Source organism: Octodon degus, unplaced genomic scaffold (genome assembly GCF_000260255.1).
Source record: "Octodon degus isolate 3935 unplaced genomic scaffold, OctDeg1.0 scaffold00118, whole genome shotgun sequence".
Lineage (NCBI taxonomy): Eukaryota > Metazoa > Chordata > Mammalia > Rodentia > Octodontidae > Octodon > Octodon degus.
The window spans coordinates 1,203,493-1,221,793 of record NW_004524694.1 but is presented as its reverse complement, the minus strand read 5'-3'; the positions used below and the strand labels follow the sequence as shown (position 1 = coordinate 1,221,793).

Here is an 18,301-nt window from a genome sequence, read left to right as displayed (position 1 = left end):
TTTTTTTTTTTTTTTTTTTGCCAGGTTCTTGCTATGTAGCTCAGGCTGACCTTAAACTCACTGTGTATTCCAAGCTGGCCTTGAACTCAGGGCAACCCTCTTACCTCAGGCTCCCAAGTGTTTAGGGTTACGGTGCGCGCTACCATGTCTGGCTCTTGATAAACTTCTGAAGGGTGACTTCCTTAATTTTTGTAAAAGTTGCCAATCCTACCCTCAGCATTACTGATTATATATATGGCAAGATAAGATACTCATTTTTATATACTTCTCAGTGAACATAATCTTGATTTCACTGTTTCTTTCAGAATTCCAAATGAGAAAGGTAATATTTAAAGTTCTTTTTCCTGAGTGATAGAGTGTCTTCTGAAGTAAAGCTCAACTTTGGCTCTACTTCAGCTACCTGTAAAACTTTGAAAAGACTTATTGCATCAGAACTTGTAGGTGTTAGACTGGTCACAGGTTTTGATGTAAATGCAGGGGTAAGAGCACTACTTGTATTAAATGTTTCTGCACAAGTACTCATACCTTGAGCCAGGTATGTTGGCACATGCCTGTGATCCCAGCACTCGGGAGGCTGAGGCAGGAGGATTGTTGCAAGTTTGAGTCCATTGTGGGCTACAAAGTGAGCTGAAGGCCAGCCTGAACTGCACAGTGAGACCTGTCTTAGACGCAAAAATAAATAAATAAATTTCTTAAGAAAAAAGAAGTACCTCAAAGACGTATGTATAAAAAAGCATTTTTATGTTTCTTATGCTTGAAGTTCTGAGCCTCTGTTAGTTTAATTTGTTTTAAACAAATACTTTTGTTAAATGGTACAAGTGAACTTCTTTTTCATCTTTTGAGACAGGGTTTCATTATGCAGTTCAGGCTGCCCTTGAACTCACTTTGTAGTCCAGGGTGGGCTTGAACTCTCAGGGATCCTCCCATGTCAGTCTCAAGTGCTGGGATTACTGATGTGTACTACCACACCTGGCTCAAGTGAACATATTTAAATTTCTAATATGTACTTTCCATTCCCAGCACCTAGGAAAAGTTGAGTATGTTTGAAAATGTATGACATAAGATGGAAAGTGATGAGAGACATGGGTAAAGAGGTAGCTTTTGAAAGATTTTGAATTGATATGAAACAATTTAGACTTTTTCTTTGGATGACAGAGGGCCATTGGAGTTTTTTTTTTTTTAATTTTTTAATTTTTTAAAGTAGGGGAGCAGTGTGATCAGTTTATTTTTCTTGCTTTAAAGAAAGTAGCCTCTCCTAGCCATGCCCAGTGCGGAGCAGCTCTGGCCAGGTGCAGGGACAGGTGACATTTTTTTAAAAATTTGAATTAAGACGTCTATTCAGTGGATATACACATATCTACTATTCCAAAAGAGAAAACCAGCTTTGACAGCACAGCCATGGTGCCCAGGGTTCAACCCAAGCTGGCAAGACCAGCAAAGGAAGAAGGGCACAGGAGGGGAGGAAAGGCTTCCACCAAGAGGGCAGGAGCTTCTGAGGATGCCACCGAAGGTGACAGGAATGAGCTCGAGTTTGAAGAGGTGATGCAGACTTTCATAAGGAAACTTATGGAAGCAAAAATCACAACACCCTCAGTGAAAAGTGCAGAGAGCTCCTGGCGCAGAAAGGAGAGACAAAAAGTAAAAGGTTCAACGTCGTTGGTAGAGAAGACGGAGGATGCCAGCGCAGGCGAGGATGCCGAAAGCTTGAGTTCCAGAAGAAAACCAGGTGCGCGCGGGGGGGGGGGGGGGAGGGAAGAGCGTGGACACAGCTCGCGTGGGCCGTGGGGGCCAAGGGAAGGCGCGCCCTCCACGGGGCCAAGTCAGAAGGAGTGCGGGAGCAGCCTCGCCCAGGAACGAGGGACAGAGAGGCCGTGAGGCCCTGGGAGACCTTCGGAAAGGAGAGGCCGGAGAGCGAGAGTCAGCGGAGGAAACGGGAGCAGGAAGAACCCTCGCAGACCCGAGGAAGGAAGAGCGGGCTGCAGAAGAAGAAGGCCGGCCAGGGGCTGAGGGTGCCGCCTTGACGCTGGCGGCTGACTTGTCCGCAACGCCGGAAGTCGGCAGGCAGTGGGCTCACATCTTCTGCGTTTTGGGAAAAAACGGTTTTGACCCTAAGTTTCTATGCAAGGTTGAACTGGCATTTAAATGCAGTGGTGAAGTCCAGGCCTTCTCAGACCTGCAAGAGCCTCAGGTGCTTTGCCAGCCAGAAAGCTTTCATGAGAGATTTGCTGAAAGATGCTTTCCCACGGAGTGCAAACTCACGCGGAGAAGGATGGCAACGTGGGATTCAAAGAAAGGGGGAGAACCCTCTAAGAGCCTCAAAGTGTGGAGCTGGAGACCCAGCGAGTGAGGGCTTTAACTTGCTGTTCATTAAAGAGGTGAGGGTGACTGGGGCTCAGGCGGGGAGCTCAGCGTCTTTGGAGTGGGAGGGAAAGGAAAGCCCCAAGATGGGGGAGCAGGAGGACTTATGGCTAGCAGAGGAGGAAGAAGAGAGCTCTGGAGAGGAGGAGGAGGAGGAAGAAGGGATGTGGGGGGAGGAGGAAGAAGAGGAGGGGGAGGAGGAAGGGATGTGGCTGGAGGAGGAAGAGGAAGAATCCTGGGGGGAGGAAGAAAACTCAGAGACTGACAAGGAGGGAAAAGGAAACTCTGAGACAGGGGAGGAGCAGGATGGAGGAGGAAGCCCAAGGACAGAGGGAGAAGGGGGCCTCAGTGCTGCAAGAGGGACTTGCCTGTAGTCAGCAGAAGGAAAGGCCGGTGCAGACCCAGGGGGAGCACAAGGCCAAGCTGCAGGAAATGGCTGCTTCCAGAGGTCAAGGAATCGAAGTTTTCCATCTGACTTTGCATCACAGTGCTCTCTGGAAATTACTAGAGTGAAGTCCCAGTGAGCACAAAACGTGTTCACGGGCAAATCCAAGTGCTTCATCAGAAATCACCAAGTTTTTAGGGAAAACAAAGAGAGGAACAAGACTCTGCAGATGAAAGAGCTGATGTCTGAAGAAATAGCCTTAATCCAGGAAACAGAAGAAAACTTCAGAAGAAGCGTGGTGGGCATCTTCAGAGAGATACAAGAGGAGATGGAGCACAGAAGGAAATGTTGCCCCAATGTCATGGAAGTTAAGCATTCGATAGACAACCTGCACCGCAAGGTAGCCCAGGAAAGAGTGAGCTGTCTGAACAGCCAAGTGGAAGAGGCCTCCAGGGACACAGCGCAGATGTCCAGGCAGCTACTGAATAATGAGAAACTTCACATCCGAGAAGACGAATTCAGAAGCTCCAACGTCCGTGTGATGGGAGTCCCAGAAAAAGATAACAAAGCGAACGAGGCAGAGGACATAATTAAACAAATCATTAAAGAAAACTTTTCAGAGCTGAGGAGGAGCTCAAGGCTTGAGATCGTCAGTGCTCAGCGAGTCCCCAGCAAGGTGGATGAGAGAAAGCTCACTCCTGGACACATCTTGGTGACATTCTGAGACCCAGTGAGAGAGAGAAGATCCTGAAGGCCTCACAAGAGAGAGAGGTGACCTACGTGGGCTGGAGGATCCGGCTGATGGCAGACTTCTCGCTGAGCACGCTGGACGCCTGGACGCCCGGAGCCAGTGGTGCAACATCGTGAGACTCATGCATGAGAACGGCTTCCACCCGCAAATCCGGTACCCAGCCAGACTGGCCTTTGATTTTGAGGGCCAAACAAGAACATTTATTGATATTGATGAATTCAGAAGATTTGTTTGCCATGTACCCTCTTTGAAAGGATTACTAGAGAAGGTACTCTAGGGTCTAGGTGGCTGCAGCAAGCAGCAGCGTGCTTTCCCCACCAACACCCAGGAGGGCGCGGCGAAGGGAGCATCGCGTCTGTACCTGCAGGGTGGGCATTCGACAGCTTTGCTGGTGCAGCAAAGGGAACGTTATTACCTGGACACCGTTAAAAGCTGTACTTCTAAATTTTAATGATCATCATAGCTGGCATAGAAGGTTTGTTTGTATGTTTGTTTGTTAACAAGAGAATGAACCCAGAGTGTTTGCTCTGAGCTATGTTTTCAGCCCTTGAGAAAAGTTTCTAGACAGGTCTCACTAAGTTGCCCAGGCTGGGGCTCACCTGTGACCTCCTGCCTCAGCCTCCTTAGCTGGGATCCAGCTCAGGAGGGAGTGTCACCACAGGAAACTTCGCAATAAAGATTTTTCACTTGGGGGGGGGGGGAGAAAGTAACCTTCCAACTGTATTGAGCATAGATTAACATGGAAGAGAAAACTATGTCTATGGGAAGCAAGTGTGTGCAACTGGTTATGAGGAACAGTATGAATAAGACAAAATTGGGGCTGGGGAGATGGCTCAGTAGAATAAGCGCTTCCCTGGTAAGCACAAGAGTATGAGTTCAATCCCCAGTTCCAATTAAAAAAAAAAAAGGAGAAAATTGAATTCTGACCCAGTAGTTACCTATTTAGTTCAGAGCCTTCAGCTCCATCCAGTTTTCTTTACTTTTTATTCTAAGACTTAGCTAAAATTGTTTAGGCTTTGCTGGGAGCTCTTCTCTGATACCTTCCTTTCAACTTTCTCTTTTTGATAGTATCTCTATAAATGGTGTATATCTAAATGTATCTATATATGAGGTGTGTGTATTCATAATTTTAAAGTTGAGTGGTTGTGTAGCATTATACATTAATAATTTTTAAAGTTGAATATTAATATTTAACTGCATATAAAATCCTTTAGAAGATTTATGTTTAAAATGTTCTCATTAAAAGAAAATATTTTCATTCGTTCCTTATGTTAAATAGTAAGTTCTTTGCCAAAATAAAGTGTTATTTTCCTTGGGAATCACTTAAAACATTTGTGCCTCCTCTGGTTTATAATCCTGTTAAATTCCATCCATGAATTGAAGCCTAATTATACACAGTTGGTGAACTCTAGATATAGACAATTCAGTGTACAATAGAAATTAAGTTTACTTACTGGAGCATTATGAAATATTGAAAATACTCCATATTGGGTTTAAGAAAAAATGGTTCTTGGGAATTAACTAAATGTAATTGTCTCTGTTTTTTTTTTAGCCCATATGTTGTAAAGTACTATGGCAGTTACTTTAAGAACACAGACCTTTGGATTGTTATGGAGTACTGTGGAGCTGGCTCTGTCTCAGACATAATTAGATTACGAAACAAGACAGTAAGTATTTTAAAATTGTTTTTCTAATCCTGTTTCTAAAGATTCCTATTTTAGACTCTGACCAGCTAGTATTTTGTTACAAATAAAATATTAACGTGAAAAAGAAAAATCTTTTAAGTGATTGAAGAGATTTAAAATGAGATCTGAGAACCAGCCACGTGTCTGTCTGTGATAAATTTAAGAACTGTATGATTGTTTGTTGATTAGAATAATTTTTAGTAAGTCCCTAAGGAACTACCATGATACTTTTTGTATTCATTTGGATCAGTATTTGTGTGTGTTTTATTAATGTAAGCTTATTATATTATGGCTAGAATTTTATTTTTAAAAATCATAATATTCCTGATATTTCCTTATTGTAATTTTTCTGTATTATAATCAACAATTGGCAAGTAATTGAAGAAATTACATGTTACTGAATATTTAAAAACAGTTGAGTTGGGTAAATGTGGCATGGTTGTAATTTCAGTACTTTAGGAGTGTGAGACAAGAAGATTCCAAGTTGGAGCCCAGCCTGAGCAGTTTATTGACCTAGCAAGAACCTATCTCTAAATAAAATTTTTAAAAAGCCTGGGATTGTAGCTCAGTATGAAAGTCTTGGATTCAGTCTCTAATATCACCAACAAACAAACAAACAATTAAATCAAAAGAAAAAAATATTTTGTATTTATTTTCACAAACATCCAGATATTTAAAATTTGTAGAATTAGATTATTCATGTTTTTATTTTCATGAAATCAGCATAGTGATATGTTACTTAATAAAAGCTTTAATGGCTATATTTTAACCATAAGTAGGAAGGGTGCAGTATTTGCAAAATATTTTACTTTAGACTAGCAGTTTGTCTATTTTTTTTTTTTTTTTTGACAGTATTTTAGTACTATAGTGACCTTTTTTATGTGTGAGTGCCTAAGAAGAATAGTGGAATGATTTGTAACTCGCTAGAACAGTAATTCAATTACTATCTGACATTATTATATGTTGTCAGACACATTTCAGTAAAATACAGTCAGAAAAAAATACTTAGCTGCTTGAGTCAATTTGTGGTTAACCAGAATCATTTTAAAGTTTGATTGGGGAAATACACTGTAAATTTATCCTACTAATTTTTTTGTCTGTTAGTAAATAGGATTTCTTTGTAAAGGATGTGAAACAGAAGTTAAAGTAATCCCTGGTTTGACAGAATGGATTAAGTGATCTGTGACATTCTAATTACATATTTTAGAATTTCTGTGGTGCTTAACTAGCATTTATGTAAATAAGATGACTGAAGTGGCCAGAACAATGCTTTAATTCAAAATAATTGTACTCCAGTTAGAAAATTTTTAAAATCATTTCAGGGCTAAACTCAATGAATTTGGTATTTAAGATTATTAAATAGGAATGTAAAGTAAAAGCAGGAGAAAAATATCTCTTTTTATGTTTTTGGGCATTAATGCTACTGTTTTAAATGCATAGGAGTCTTTGATCCAGGAAATTTATTTCTTATTGTCATTATTTACAAGATGTGGATGTATCCTGTAGTTCCTAAAGATAGGATAGGAGTGTTTGTAATCATTATTCTCAAAAATTCTCTTCACCAGTTATCAAAGAAAGATTTTACCGCTTCATATTCTGCACTAGAAAACAGTTTACTAAGTGTGTTGGGAGTTACACATTAGGCATAGTCTAATAGTTGTCACAGAACAGTTGTCCTTGGTTATAGGGTGGCATGAGAAAAATTCTAATTACTATATATGAAAAAATATCCAAAGCTACACAAGAGATTGGCCAGGAATCAAAGTTTGTTGCTTTGATGACAACACCTGTAAGATCTCAAGAACATTAACATCTTTCTTTTGCATCATGAGGACATTCCTCATTGTTTATCTATACTCTAAAGAGTATCATTATTGTTAAGGTGAGCCATATAAGGATATGTGTTGGATGTGAGGGTGATGTGGCTCAGACATCTGTTACCCCATTAGGTGCTAGGGTTGATTCAGCTGATCTCGTTGGCTAAGGGGGTGTCCCCTTCCTTCCTCACTGCTCCATATGCATTCCTGCAGAAGCTGGATGGTAAGTGTAAGAGGACGACTAGCCCACCTCTACTCCATGGAGGAGGACTGTTTTCCCTGGTCAAGGGTATGTGAGTAGCTGTACTCCCTGCTAAAATCTCCAAACAAGTTCTCAAGGATATGTATCATCTCTTTCTCTCTCTTTTCTTTAAATACTCAGACATTGCAAATATTTCATTATTTTATGGGAATGTTCACTGAAATGATAATCTTGATTTATCTGAATTTCAAAGGCATGGTTGTTACTGACTGACTAGCTTTCAAGAGTGTGACTAGTTGAAATAGTTGTCATTCATCTATTCAACAGGTATAAAATTCACTCTTGAAGTTGTTTTCATGGTCATAAAACAAATCTTTTCTTCTTTTTCTTTTTTTTTTTTTGTGGAACCGGGGATTGAACTCAGGCCCTTGTGCTTGCCAGGTAATCGCTTATTCCACTGAGCCATCTCCTTGGCCCCACAAATCTTTTCTTAAGACTATGAAAGCTTTTTTTTAAGGGTTTATGTGCTTTCTTGCTTTTTGTTATGTGCTTTATTCTTCAGTACATACTTTTTAAATAGTATAAGGAATCATTTTTTTGTATTATCAGTATTCCTGTTTATCTGTGTACTCTATTTATGCATCGTATTGCTGTTTGTTCCCTTTTACATTTCCAAGTTGCCTGTAGAACTTCTATTTATATTTCCTTATGTGTAGGTAAAATGGTGACTAGGTCTTTTTTTTGTTTGTTTGTTTGTTTTTTAGATGAAAGTATACTTCGCTACATTTTTGAACTATATAATTAAACTGTAAAGAATTTTAAATTGGCAGTTTCATTTAGTATTTGAAGATATTGCTTCATAATCATCTAGTTTCCTTTGTCTTTACTGATAAATCGTGCTGTTGCTTTGTTGATGGTAATCTTATCATTTTTTTTTTTTTTTCTCATGGCTTTTAAGACTTACATTTGGGTTTCAAACTCTTTACTTTGATGTACTGTACTTGGCATTTATCACTGTGGGGTTCTTATTACATCTTGTTTCTGCATCTTAATATTTACAGTCAGTTTTAGAAAACTCAATTATTATCACTTTAAGCAATATATTTGGTCCAGTCTCTCGATTTTTCTGGGCTTCAAATTATGTGTAATTTAGTTTTTCTTCCTTTCTTTATGTACTGTTTCAGATTTCTTTTTTCTCCTCCATTCTTATTTTTTCTAATGCATCTTCACTAGTTCTTTCTTTTCAAGTATCTAATCTGCTTGTAAATCATCCACTGAATTTTAAATTTTAGTGTTTAGATTCTAGAATTTCTATTCAATTATTTTTAAAAGTCTCCCAACTCCATACAAAAATTAAAAAGCCTATCCTTTATTTCATAGAACCTACTGTAGTCTTCATTTTCTCAATCTCCTATGTGTCTATTTCCATTATTTATCTTGGTTTGCATACATATTTGTTTCTTTGTGCCTGGTTATCTTTGAAAGAGTGATAGACATTATCTAAAAAATAACAGATTATTGTGATGAATGATGGCACCTTTTTCTACCATTTTGTTTCTACCTGGTAGCTAGAACTTCATAATCTATAGATTGCTGTAATCTAATCAGAGTTACTGACAACTTGAATTTGGGCTTTGATCTCCCCTTAGAGAATATACTCCTTTAGTATTATGGTATTCAATTTCTTGGCGGGTTTTGGTTTCCAGTCTTTGTTCTCTTTGTCCTATGAGACATTCAAAAGCTTGCTCTGCTAAGCTTCTTGATCCCTATTCCATAATTTACAGATACCTTGAGAGAAGTGGCCCTTGTTGCTAGGCTTACCTCTTAGGTTTTCTTTCCTCAGATCTTGACTGCAGGCACTGCTGTTGTATCTTTATTGGTCTTCAGACAGACTTTGAAATATAGTTTGTCCAGATGTTTTAGTTCTCTCAGCAAGAGAGTGGTCTGAATTATCTAGTATATCATTACTAGAAGTGCAAGGCTTTTCAGCTTGAATTTTTTAACAGTTTGGTCTTGTGTCTTGTTTACTTTTGTGGGTGATATCAGGAAGGGATCCTTTTTATTTTCTGTGTAGAAATCTCATTTTATAACCACCCTTTCCAACTGATGTATAAGCCTACTGTAAGATTCTCTATAGATACCTGACTTTTTTTTGGGTTCATTGTACGAGTTGTTACATTGATTCGTCTGTTTCATGTTTGATATCTAGCTTATAAGTTACTTTGTCTTTGTTTTTTTTCACTTCCTACATGACTTTTAGACTAAGTTGTCAAATTCCACAAAAAGCCTTACTGGGCTTTTGTGATAATTACATTTAACTCTCTGGATTAATTTGGGTTGATGGTTATTTTGCCATTATGGTCATCCTGTATCTCTGCTTTTATCTTTAGGTGTCCTAATAAATCTTGAAAATTTTGTGTATTTTAAGTTTGATTTGTTTGTAGAGATTTGGGCATTTTTATTGCTACCATGAATGATGTTTTTAAATTATATTTTCTAGTTAATTGTGATATGAGTATTACTTTTATATATCTTGTTATTCAGTGTTGCTCAGTCCCCTTTGCTTTTGGTCCCCTTTTGATTGTCTTGCTTGATTTTATGAGTTAGTCATTCGCTTGTTTACTTTCTATCCAACTACTCTTCTTTTAATTCAGTTCATAAAGTCTTATATAATAAGGTTCTTGTCAAATGGCTACTTAATCTAGATAGTCATTTAAGAGCTTTGTTCTCGTTACTGAATTCCATGCATCCGTTTCTTGATGGGGACTTCTCAGACATCACCTGCATCTGCTTTTACTCTGGCATGTGGAATGTCTAATAGAGCCACTGAAATGACTTTTCCAGTGATTACCTCTTTAAAATTAATTTAGGTATGGTTTGTGGGTTTAAAACTTTATGTGTTTATTTTGTATAAGTTTTTTTGTGCAATTTAGGTATGCATAGTGACCACATTTATTATAGGGAGTTTATATCTCTACATGATATTCCTAATTATAAAAGATTCATTTGGTACAGGGTCTTGCTACGCATCTTGGACTCATAGTGATCCTCTTGTCTCAGCCTCCTCAGTTCTGGGATTACAGGCTTGTGCTGCCACGCCCAGTTTCAGTGGCTGGTTTGGTACACCTGGGATTTTTGGGCTGGCATGGCATGTGGTACTGGGGATTTAACCTGGGTCCTTGTGCTTGCCAGGCAGGTGCTTAGACCGCCGAACTGTCTCCTGAGTCCACATGATGTATCTTGATTCCTCTTTTTTTCCCCCCATTCCCATCTCCTTTTTAAACCCTCTTTCCCTCTTGATTCACAATAAAACTTTATTAACAACTTTAATCTTCATAAATTAGAAAAAACAGGATTGAAATCATTTTTGTGGTTATTTTGAAATTGAGAATAAAAACAGTAAAAATACATGTTGAGAATGAGGTGAGATTGGTGCTCAAGTAACCTCAGAGGCGAATGTTGCTTTGATACAATTTAGTCCTGTTCAGTTCTTAAACTTAGCTCACTTGATTTTGTATATACTTTATTTATTTATTTATTTTTGTATTTTAGGGAAGGGTCTATAGAGTATTCAGGGTCTTACTACTAGATTGGACTCGCAGTGATCTGCCTGTTTACAGCTTCCTGAGAGCTGGGATTACAGGCCCACACCACCACGCCAGTCTCAATTGCCTTTCTCAGTGTGCCCTGAGGGCGGGCCGGCACTGCAGGCCCGGGGATTGAACTCCTGGACACTGCGCCTGCTTGCAGGCACTTTAATCCGCTGAGCTATTCTGTATATACTTTAGATCACAGCTATTTTAATAGCAAACGTTGACCATAGGCTAGATAATTGAGATTACGTGATTAAAAACATTTCTTTTGAATTTAGACTTTTTTTTACATATACCATGTCTCATTCATTATAGAGAAGAAAGAAAATATTGGGTGATATTGATAATGGGTCTTAAATTAAAAAAAATTATTCAGAGCAATGACTCTTGAACTACCACCTAGGTTAAAAATAAAAGTAATGCCTTTGTGAAATTATGCTTATCTTTGAAAGGAATCTCATTAGGGAAAAATGATTCTTCATTTTAAACTTAGCACCACTTGCCTGCTTTTGATCAGTTGTTTCCTTCAAATTTAAAAATTTAAAGTACAGGGTAAAAACAAATTTGGACAAGTTACATGTTGTTAAAAAACACTTGTCACTATTTCTTTGCCTGAAACATAAGTAGTTTTTTAAAATTGCCTCCTCCATTCTGTGTGCAAAGTTATATAACTTGTCACTCTTTTATGGACTATAAATTTCAGCTTTGTAGTAAGAATTAACTCTTACAATAAAAGCTGAATTCATATTTTGGTGATTTTGTGCCTGCTCTTTATCATCTTCCCCAATTTGTGTTCTTTTCACTTTCAATCATAGTAAATTTACATTCATGAATGCCTAGTTTAAAATATCATCTCTTACTTGAAAATTTCTTGTTTTTCTGGAAAGTTTGTTGTTTGTGTTGTAATTTATTGATTAATTAATTGAATATTTCTTTATTACATATTGTTACATAAAGAGCCCAATAATTGGTAGCTACAATTATTTTAATTTTTATTATCATTTGCTTCTTTGGAGTACTGGCCGGGCTGAATGTCTTTTGTTTGGTATATGTGTTCACTATTTTGTTTCCTTTTTGTGTCTTGTCTTTTACCTGTTGTTGATCTTTTTTGATCAGTTTGTGGGACTTGCTGGACAATTCTTTTTTTTGTTGTTGTTGTTGGAACTGGGGAATGAACTCAGGCCCTTGCGCTTGCCAGGGAAGCACTTATTCCACTGAGCCATCTCCCCGGCCCCCGACAATTCTTTACATATTATTTTTTAAACATGAACTATTGTCAGCATAGATGTTAAAGAATGAATTTCAAAATTTGACCTGTACTCCTTCTTTGTGAAACATTTGGGGAAGGATATGGGGGTTAATTGGGCTTATTGATGCTGTGTTGTAAGAGGTAGAGATTATGTCTATATAAGGGCTAATGATGTGCGCAGAACACTGACTGAATTGGCAGGTAAGATGGTTATGAATAGTAATTGTGGCAGATATTGGCAATAGTATAGAATATGGATGAAAGTGAAACTCTTATATTCCAGTGGGTTTCTCTGAGACTCCTGGTTGTGCTATGAGTGAAAAATCACTGTCATTGAATTCTTTTGGTTTGTTAGTATTGGGGGAGCCATCACTAAAGTATCATAGTGACTTAAATTCCATATTTTTAAAAATCTGGCTCACAAACACAGCTTAAAGTGTTATATATAAATTTAATACCTACTTTTATTAAAGTTTATAATACATTTTTATAAAGTATTTTTGACTATCTCTTTAAATTGAATGAAATCTGTTTATAGAAAACTCAGCTATGTTATCCTACACTTGGAAATCAAATTTAGTCAGCCTTAGTATTTGGAAGAATAATGGTGGTTGCTTTCACCAAATTTTTAATGATTTTGTCTTGGAAATATTCCAAGTGCCTGGAGTAGGTACTGACATCTAGCAAGCCTTTGATAACTGTTGGTTGAATTAAAACATTTCTTTGGCTATTTGTTCTGTTCCCAGCTATTTGGTGTTTATTTATTTGTTTATTTTTGGTACTGGGGATCAAGTTCACCTTTGCATTTTGGCAGGCAGGTGCTTGTGCCGCTGAGCTATATCCCTGGGTATTTGGTGTATTTTTGTGAATAAATTGTAATTTATATGGTATTAGTGTGATTAATGTTTTCAAATGAAGGTCCATGGGCACATTTATTTATTTATTTATTTATTTATTTATTTATTTATTTATTTGATTCAGGGTCTCCCTGCGCAGTACAGACATGTAGTGATCCTCCTGTCTTAGCCTCCCCAGCGCTGGGTTTATAGGTGTGTGCCACCATACCTCTTTGGGCTGGCATGACATGCTGGGGGTTCTGGGGATTGTGTGGCATGCAGTACTGGGGATTGAGCTCAGATCCTTGCCTTGGCTTGTCTTTAAAAAGGTGTGTCTTAATAACACTAACCATAGAACTTCTTTGTCTTATAAAAAAGAGATCTTCAGTTTTGTTTTTTTTTTGTTAATGTAAATTAATGGAGGTATTTTTTGAGCAGTTTAAAAAAAGTTCAATGTATTTATGGGAATAACATTTGAAGTTGTCTTTGTTAGAAAAAGTTTTAAAAACATTTTATATTAAATGCCATTTACCAGCCACACATTTATTCATTTTAGATATATACTGCAATGTAGAAATGTACAACTCTGTGAAATTGAAGCTTTTTTAAAAGATAGATTATATTTTTGATTAGAGGCTTTCAAAATGATCTTTCGTAATTGTAAAGTTATGCTTTCACATATGGAAGAAATAGAGTCTGTGTCTTAGATGCTTATTGTATGTTTGGAACCATGTTAAGAAGTTGCCTGAGGTTATTCTCTCTCATTTAGGCATACTTTTTGATTTGGCATTTGTTTTAATTCAACCTAGTATAGTAGAAATAGTGTAAGTCCAGATTTTCAACACTGTGAATTTTAACTTTGGCTTTTCTGCAAACTAAATTTCTCGTTTTGGGGAAAGTCATTTAACTGACGACGACTTCAGTTTCCTCACCTGTTGGCCTTTGGATAGTACTTTCCATTCAACCTAACAGCTTTATTTTACATTGTCAGTTGAATAGAAAGATTCAAAACACATTTCTTGATCTAGGCCCAGTGTACCTCACTGGACGAACAAATGACACTAATAAATGTTGCTGGTTTTGTATGATCTACATAGTAGATGAGGTAATAAGTGTGTATGAGCTATAGCTATATAAAAACCTAAACTGAGTTCTGTAAAGTAACAAGTTCTTTAGGAGGAGAAGCACTTAGCCTAGTTAGTTTAGAGGAAAAAAATTGCTTAGCAGATTCTTGAAAGAGTAGGAGTCAGCAAAACAAACTTCAAAATGTCAGAGCCTCCCTCCCCCATTTGGTTAGCTTCTGAACAGTTCTTGGCATATCCAAATTTGCCAATATTCCTAGGAAATATTTGTTGAATGATTGAATGGATAAATAAGCCAAACAAGAGGAGGCAGAGGACATCTTAGAAGAGGGAACAAGTACATACTAAAATTATATTTCTATCTCTAAAGGCCCTCTGTAATACCCGATAAGTTACCCAAAAGAGAATGTGCCCATCATTTGGTTTAGATGTATTGTTTTTCTCATATCTATGATCAAAATCATTGCCATATTTTAGGACGTGTTTTTGCATAAATTTTTTCCTTTTTTTCCCATGTTGACAAGAGTAGTATGCGCTTTTTTTAAAATCATTTTTTAGATGTCTTTTAGGTTTCTATTCATTTTATCTGTTTCTTGAAATGTATATGATACTTCTTTGAGATGACATTCTTTAGGGCTTCCTGATTTCTTGTTCTAATGTAGACTCATTGCTTTTTAGGTCTGCTGTACAGCTGCATCCTTGGGATTTCTTTTCACTGGATTCTTTGGTTAGTGCCATCATTTTCTTATATATTTCCTGTTTCCTTGGTTTTTACCTTTGTTTTGTATTCTCCCTAAACTATCTTCTTTATACTAGAAGAGTAAGAGATCAACTATTCAAGACTTTGCATATCTAAAATGTCTTTAATTTGCTTTTGTATTTGGTTGATAGCCTATGCAGAATATTGAATAGAAAATAATTTTTTCCTCAATGTTATAGACTTTTATCCCACTCTGAAAAATTTTCAGTTCTGTTTCACAAGGAGCAGGATATTTCAAAAGGATGTGCTTAGGGTGTGAGTTCTTTATATTGTTTATGCTTGCCTTTAAATAGTTTCTTTTAATATAAACACTTGTCTTTCTTCAGCTTTGGAAATTTTTCTTTGATAATTTCCCTGTATATTTTATTCCTTGAGTGGTTGACTCTCCAAAAAATTTTTTGTCTTTAAACCTTTTTTGGGGGGCGGAGGTAGTGTGAGTGGTTTATTCTATTTTCTCATTCTTCTAACTGAACTTTTAACAGTTATATTGTAATTTATAAGAACTTTTATTGATGATTCCTTTTCTGTAGCATAGTGATGCTGATACATAAATGCAAGAATTTTTCAAATTGCTCTAAGAATAATAGGTTGTTAAAAATGTTATTTTCTTGAATTATTTCTGTTTCCTCTGGTGCTACAATTTCACTTACTTTATCCTGGTGCTGCCTTTGGGACTGGAAGGCTCATAGCTATAGCTCTCACTGGAAGCACTGGGATAATGCTTTCTGATTGACATGCCTAATGTGAAGGTGGATGAGCTGGGAGCTTGCTTTTACAGGGAAGCTCCTGGCAAAAGGCTGTTCATTTCAGTTTCTTTAGACAGCGGTCTTCTTTCTCCTTTGTCTTATTTTGTTCTAGGAAGTAATGTCAGAAAATATATTCTCAGCATATACTTGGGAGTAGGGCATATTGGTGACAAGAACTAATTCTTGTTTAATTTTCTTCTTTCTAGCTTCCATGGAAGTCCTGAACTTTCCGTTCTTCTTTTCGCTTCTGTCCTCTCTCCTTGTCATTCTAAGTTTGGAAGTTTCTCTGGTGCACACTTATGAGATCAGTCCTTTTGTCTCAGACCCTTTCTTTGCTTACTTTTAATTTTGACTTCTTCTGTAGAAATTACCCCCAAATTTATAAGATGTTCTTTCATTGTTCATTTTGTTTAAAAAAAATTCTCTATCAGTTTCATCAAATTTCAGAGAGAAACAAATAATTAATTATAAATTGAGTTTAGTTCTTATACCTGAGTCAATGTTATTAATAACACCCCCATCATATGCATACTGTATATACTTTCATAGTCTTAGGAGTTTGAATTAATATAGCTACTTATAACTACTTTGAGGAATAGTTTGATAATCTCTTTTAGTCAACTATGTATGAACTTTGGGATCCATCTGCTTTTCTTTTCTAAACCTTTGAGAAATCACAGCACAGTTGTACAGTGAGATTTGTACAAGAATGTTGTCAAAGCAGACAATTGGAAGCAAATTGTCACTTTTTTACATGTTCTTCTTTGTGTAATAGATACTAGTTTCTACTAGATTTACAGCTCCTTATGTATTGAGTGCTTTTTTTTTTTTGGTCTTCTGATCTTTTTCAGGAGTCTTTTCATGTGGGAAAGGATTTTAAAATGTCTACCCACTGGCCATTTTCACAGTAGAGTATCAGTTCTCTGCAGATAAAGGGATTATAAGCAGCATGTATATATGCATATTTACATATGGTGTAAGTAGTGAAAGCCTTCATTTTAAATCACTAGTTGTGGGACTTTATGATAGATTATTGATCTTTTTTTCTTTGCCAGACATGTGCAATCCAGATTTCATGAAAGACAGCCTCTCTGCTCTTATATGTAAGAATTGTTAAAATATTTTAGTTATATTTCCTAATGTACTTTATGTTGAACAAAAGATTTATATGTTTCTGGAAAAAAATCCCATAAATTTTTATTGTTTAAAATCTTAAGTATTTTATATCTCATCTTTACTCTTTTGGGCGGGATGAGGTACAATGCTGAGTTGTAGAGGGGAGATTTCCTGGTGTTCTCTTCATTTTGAATACCCAAGAGCCCTGTTACATTGTATGCTTTTATGGAAAGAGAATTTGTAATGAAATTGGAATATTAGGCTTGAATCAATGTATAGTTTTATCTGTTGGCTTACTTATTAGCCTTGAGATTTAAGGATTTCAGAGATTGCTGCATATTCCTCAAGTTTGTCTACACCATGAATGTTGCAGGAAGGGGTTTTGGTCATTGTTACATGTGATTATATCATGGAATGGAAACCTGAAACATTTGAAGAGTTCTATGAAATGAAATGTTAAGGCACTATTAATACCATTTGAGATAAAACTTTTTAAAAAGTTAGAGGAGGTGGTTCTAGGAAAATGAAAGCAAAAAGATCTTTTATTTGAAGTATTTGTTTTCCTTATTAAAAATGGTTGATGTTTGCTTGATGGCACATATACTAAAAAAATGTTTGGTCAACTTCCTGACTCTAGATATTATATTACTTTTGTTTAAGGGGAGAAAGTAGAAATGAGTGCTAGAGGTGGAATGACCTCTGGAGTTAGCGGCTTATGCTTACCCTCTTCTTCCAGGAACATCACCACTCTTAGGCATTAACTTGGTATTAGTTTTAACTCTTTTTAAAAGTTATAGAAAACCCTGCCTAAGTTTTTTTGGATTAAGCCAGAATAACGGAATTTATTTGCTAATAACTAAAAATCTCTGCAGTACTAGCATTGTGGATGATTGATTCAAGATGAAAGGATTCCTTTAGTTTTCCTTCTTCTACTGGTATTTCTTCAATGATTCTACTTTCACAGACTTCTCTCCAGATTGTAAGAGGGCTAACAGTAGTTTTCTGTTATATCTTTCTTGTTGAAATCCTGAAAAAAAAGTAATAGTTTTGCATCATAACTTTAGAATGGACCTTGTGCCTTTTATAAATACATCATAGTGGCCATCAGATTGTGATGTGCTAGCTGGCTTGTGTCTCAGTCATATATCCAACCTAGAGCTACGATGAAGTTCATACCAGAATTACATCATCTGAAGATAGGAAATTAGCATTCTCCTTAAAGGATAGTGGTATATGTTAGGCAAAAAAGGTTGAATGGTTACTAGATTGGCAAAAATCTTATGTTTATGTATATTTGCTAAATCTAGTCAAGAAAATACAAATGCTTCAGGGACAAAACATAATTTAAATATCTGTTCCAAAGTTGGGCATGGTAATGCATGCCTGTAATCCCAGCATCCCAAAGGCTGAGGCAGGAGGGTTATTGTGAGTTTGAGACTGGACTGGGCTACAAAGTGAGCTCAAGACCAGCCTGAACTACACAGCGAGACCATATCTCAATAAATAAATAAATAAATAAATAAATAAATAAATAAAATAAAAATAAACACCCATTCTAAAATAGCTCCCCAAATGAATGTTAAGTTTTTTTTTTTTTTTTTTTCCAAGCCAAACTGTATCCAGCTTTATTAAAGATACTTTTCATAAACAATCATGGTATTTCAGGCAGGACATGGGCACACAATCTTTAACAGTATACGACAACTTTCAAACTCCCTTCT

General features: G+C 36.7%; 1 protein-coding gene across 3 annotated transcripts in view; it reads left to right on the top strand.

Annotated features, from left to right (window-relative positions):
• Stk3 (serine/threonine kinase 3) overlaps positions 1 to 18,301 on the top strand; it is a 369,078-nt gene that overhangs the window by 48,767 nt on the left and 302,010 nt on the right. For all 3 annotated transcript variants that reach the window (XM_023699944.1, XM_023699946.1, XM_023699945.1), the window contains exon 4: positions 5,047 to 5,161. In XM_023699944.1, coding sequence (XP_023555712.1) covers positions 5,047 to 5,161 — 115 coding nt within the window. The remainder of the gene's footprint in view (positions 1 to 5,046; positions 5,162 to 18,301) is intronic.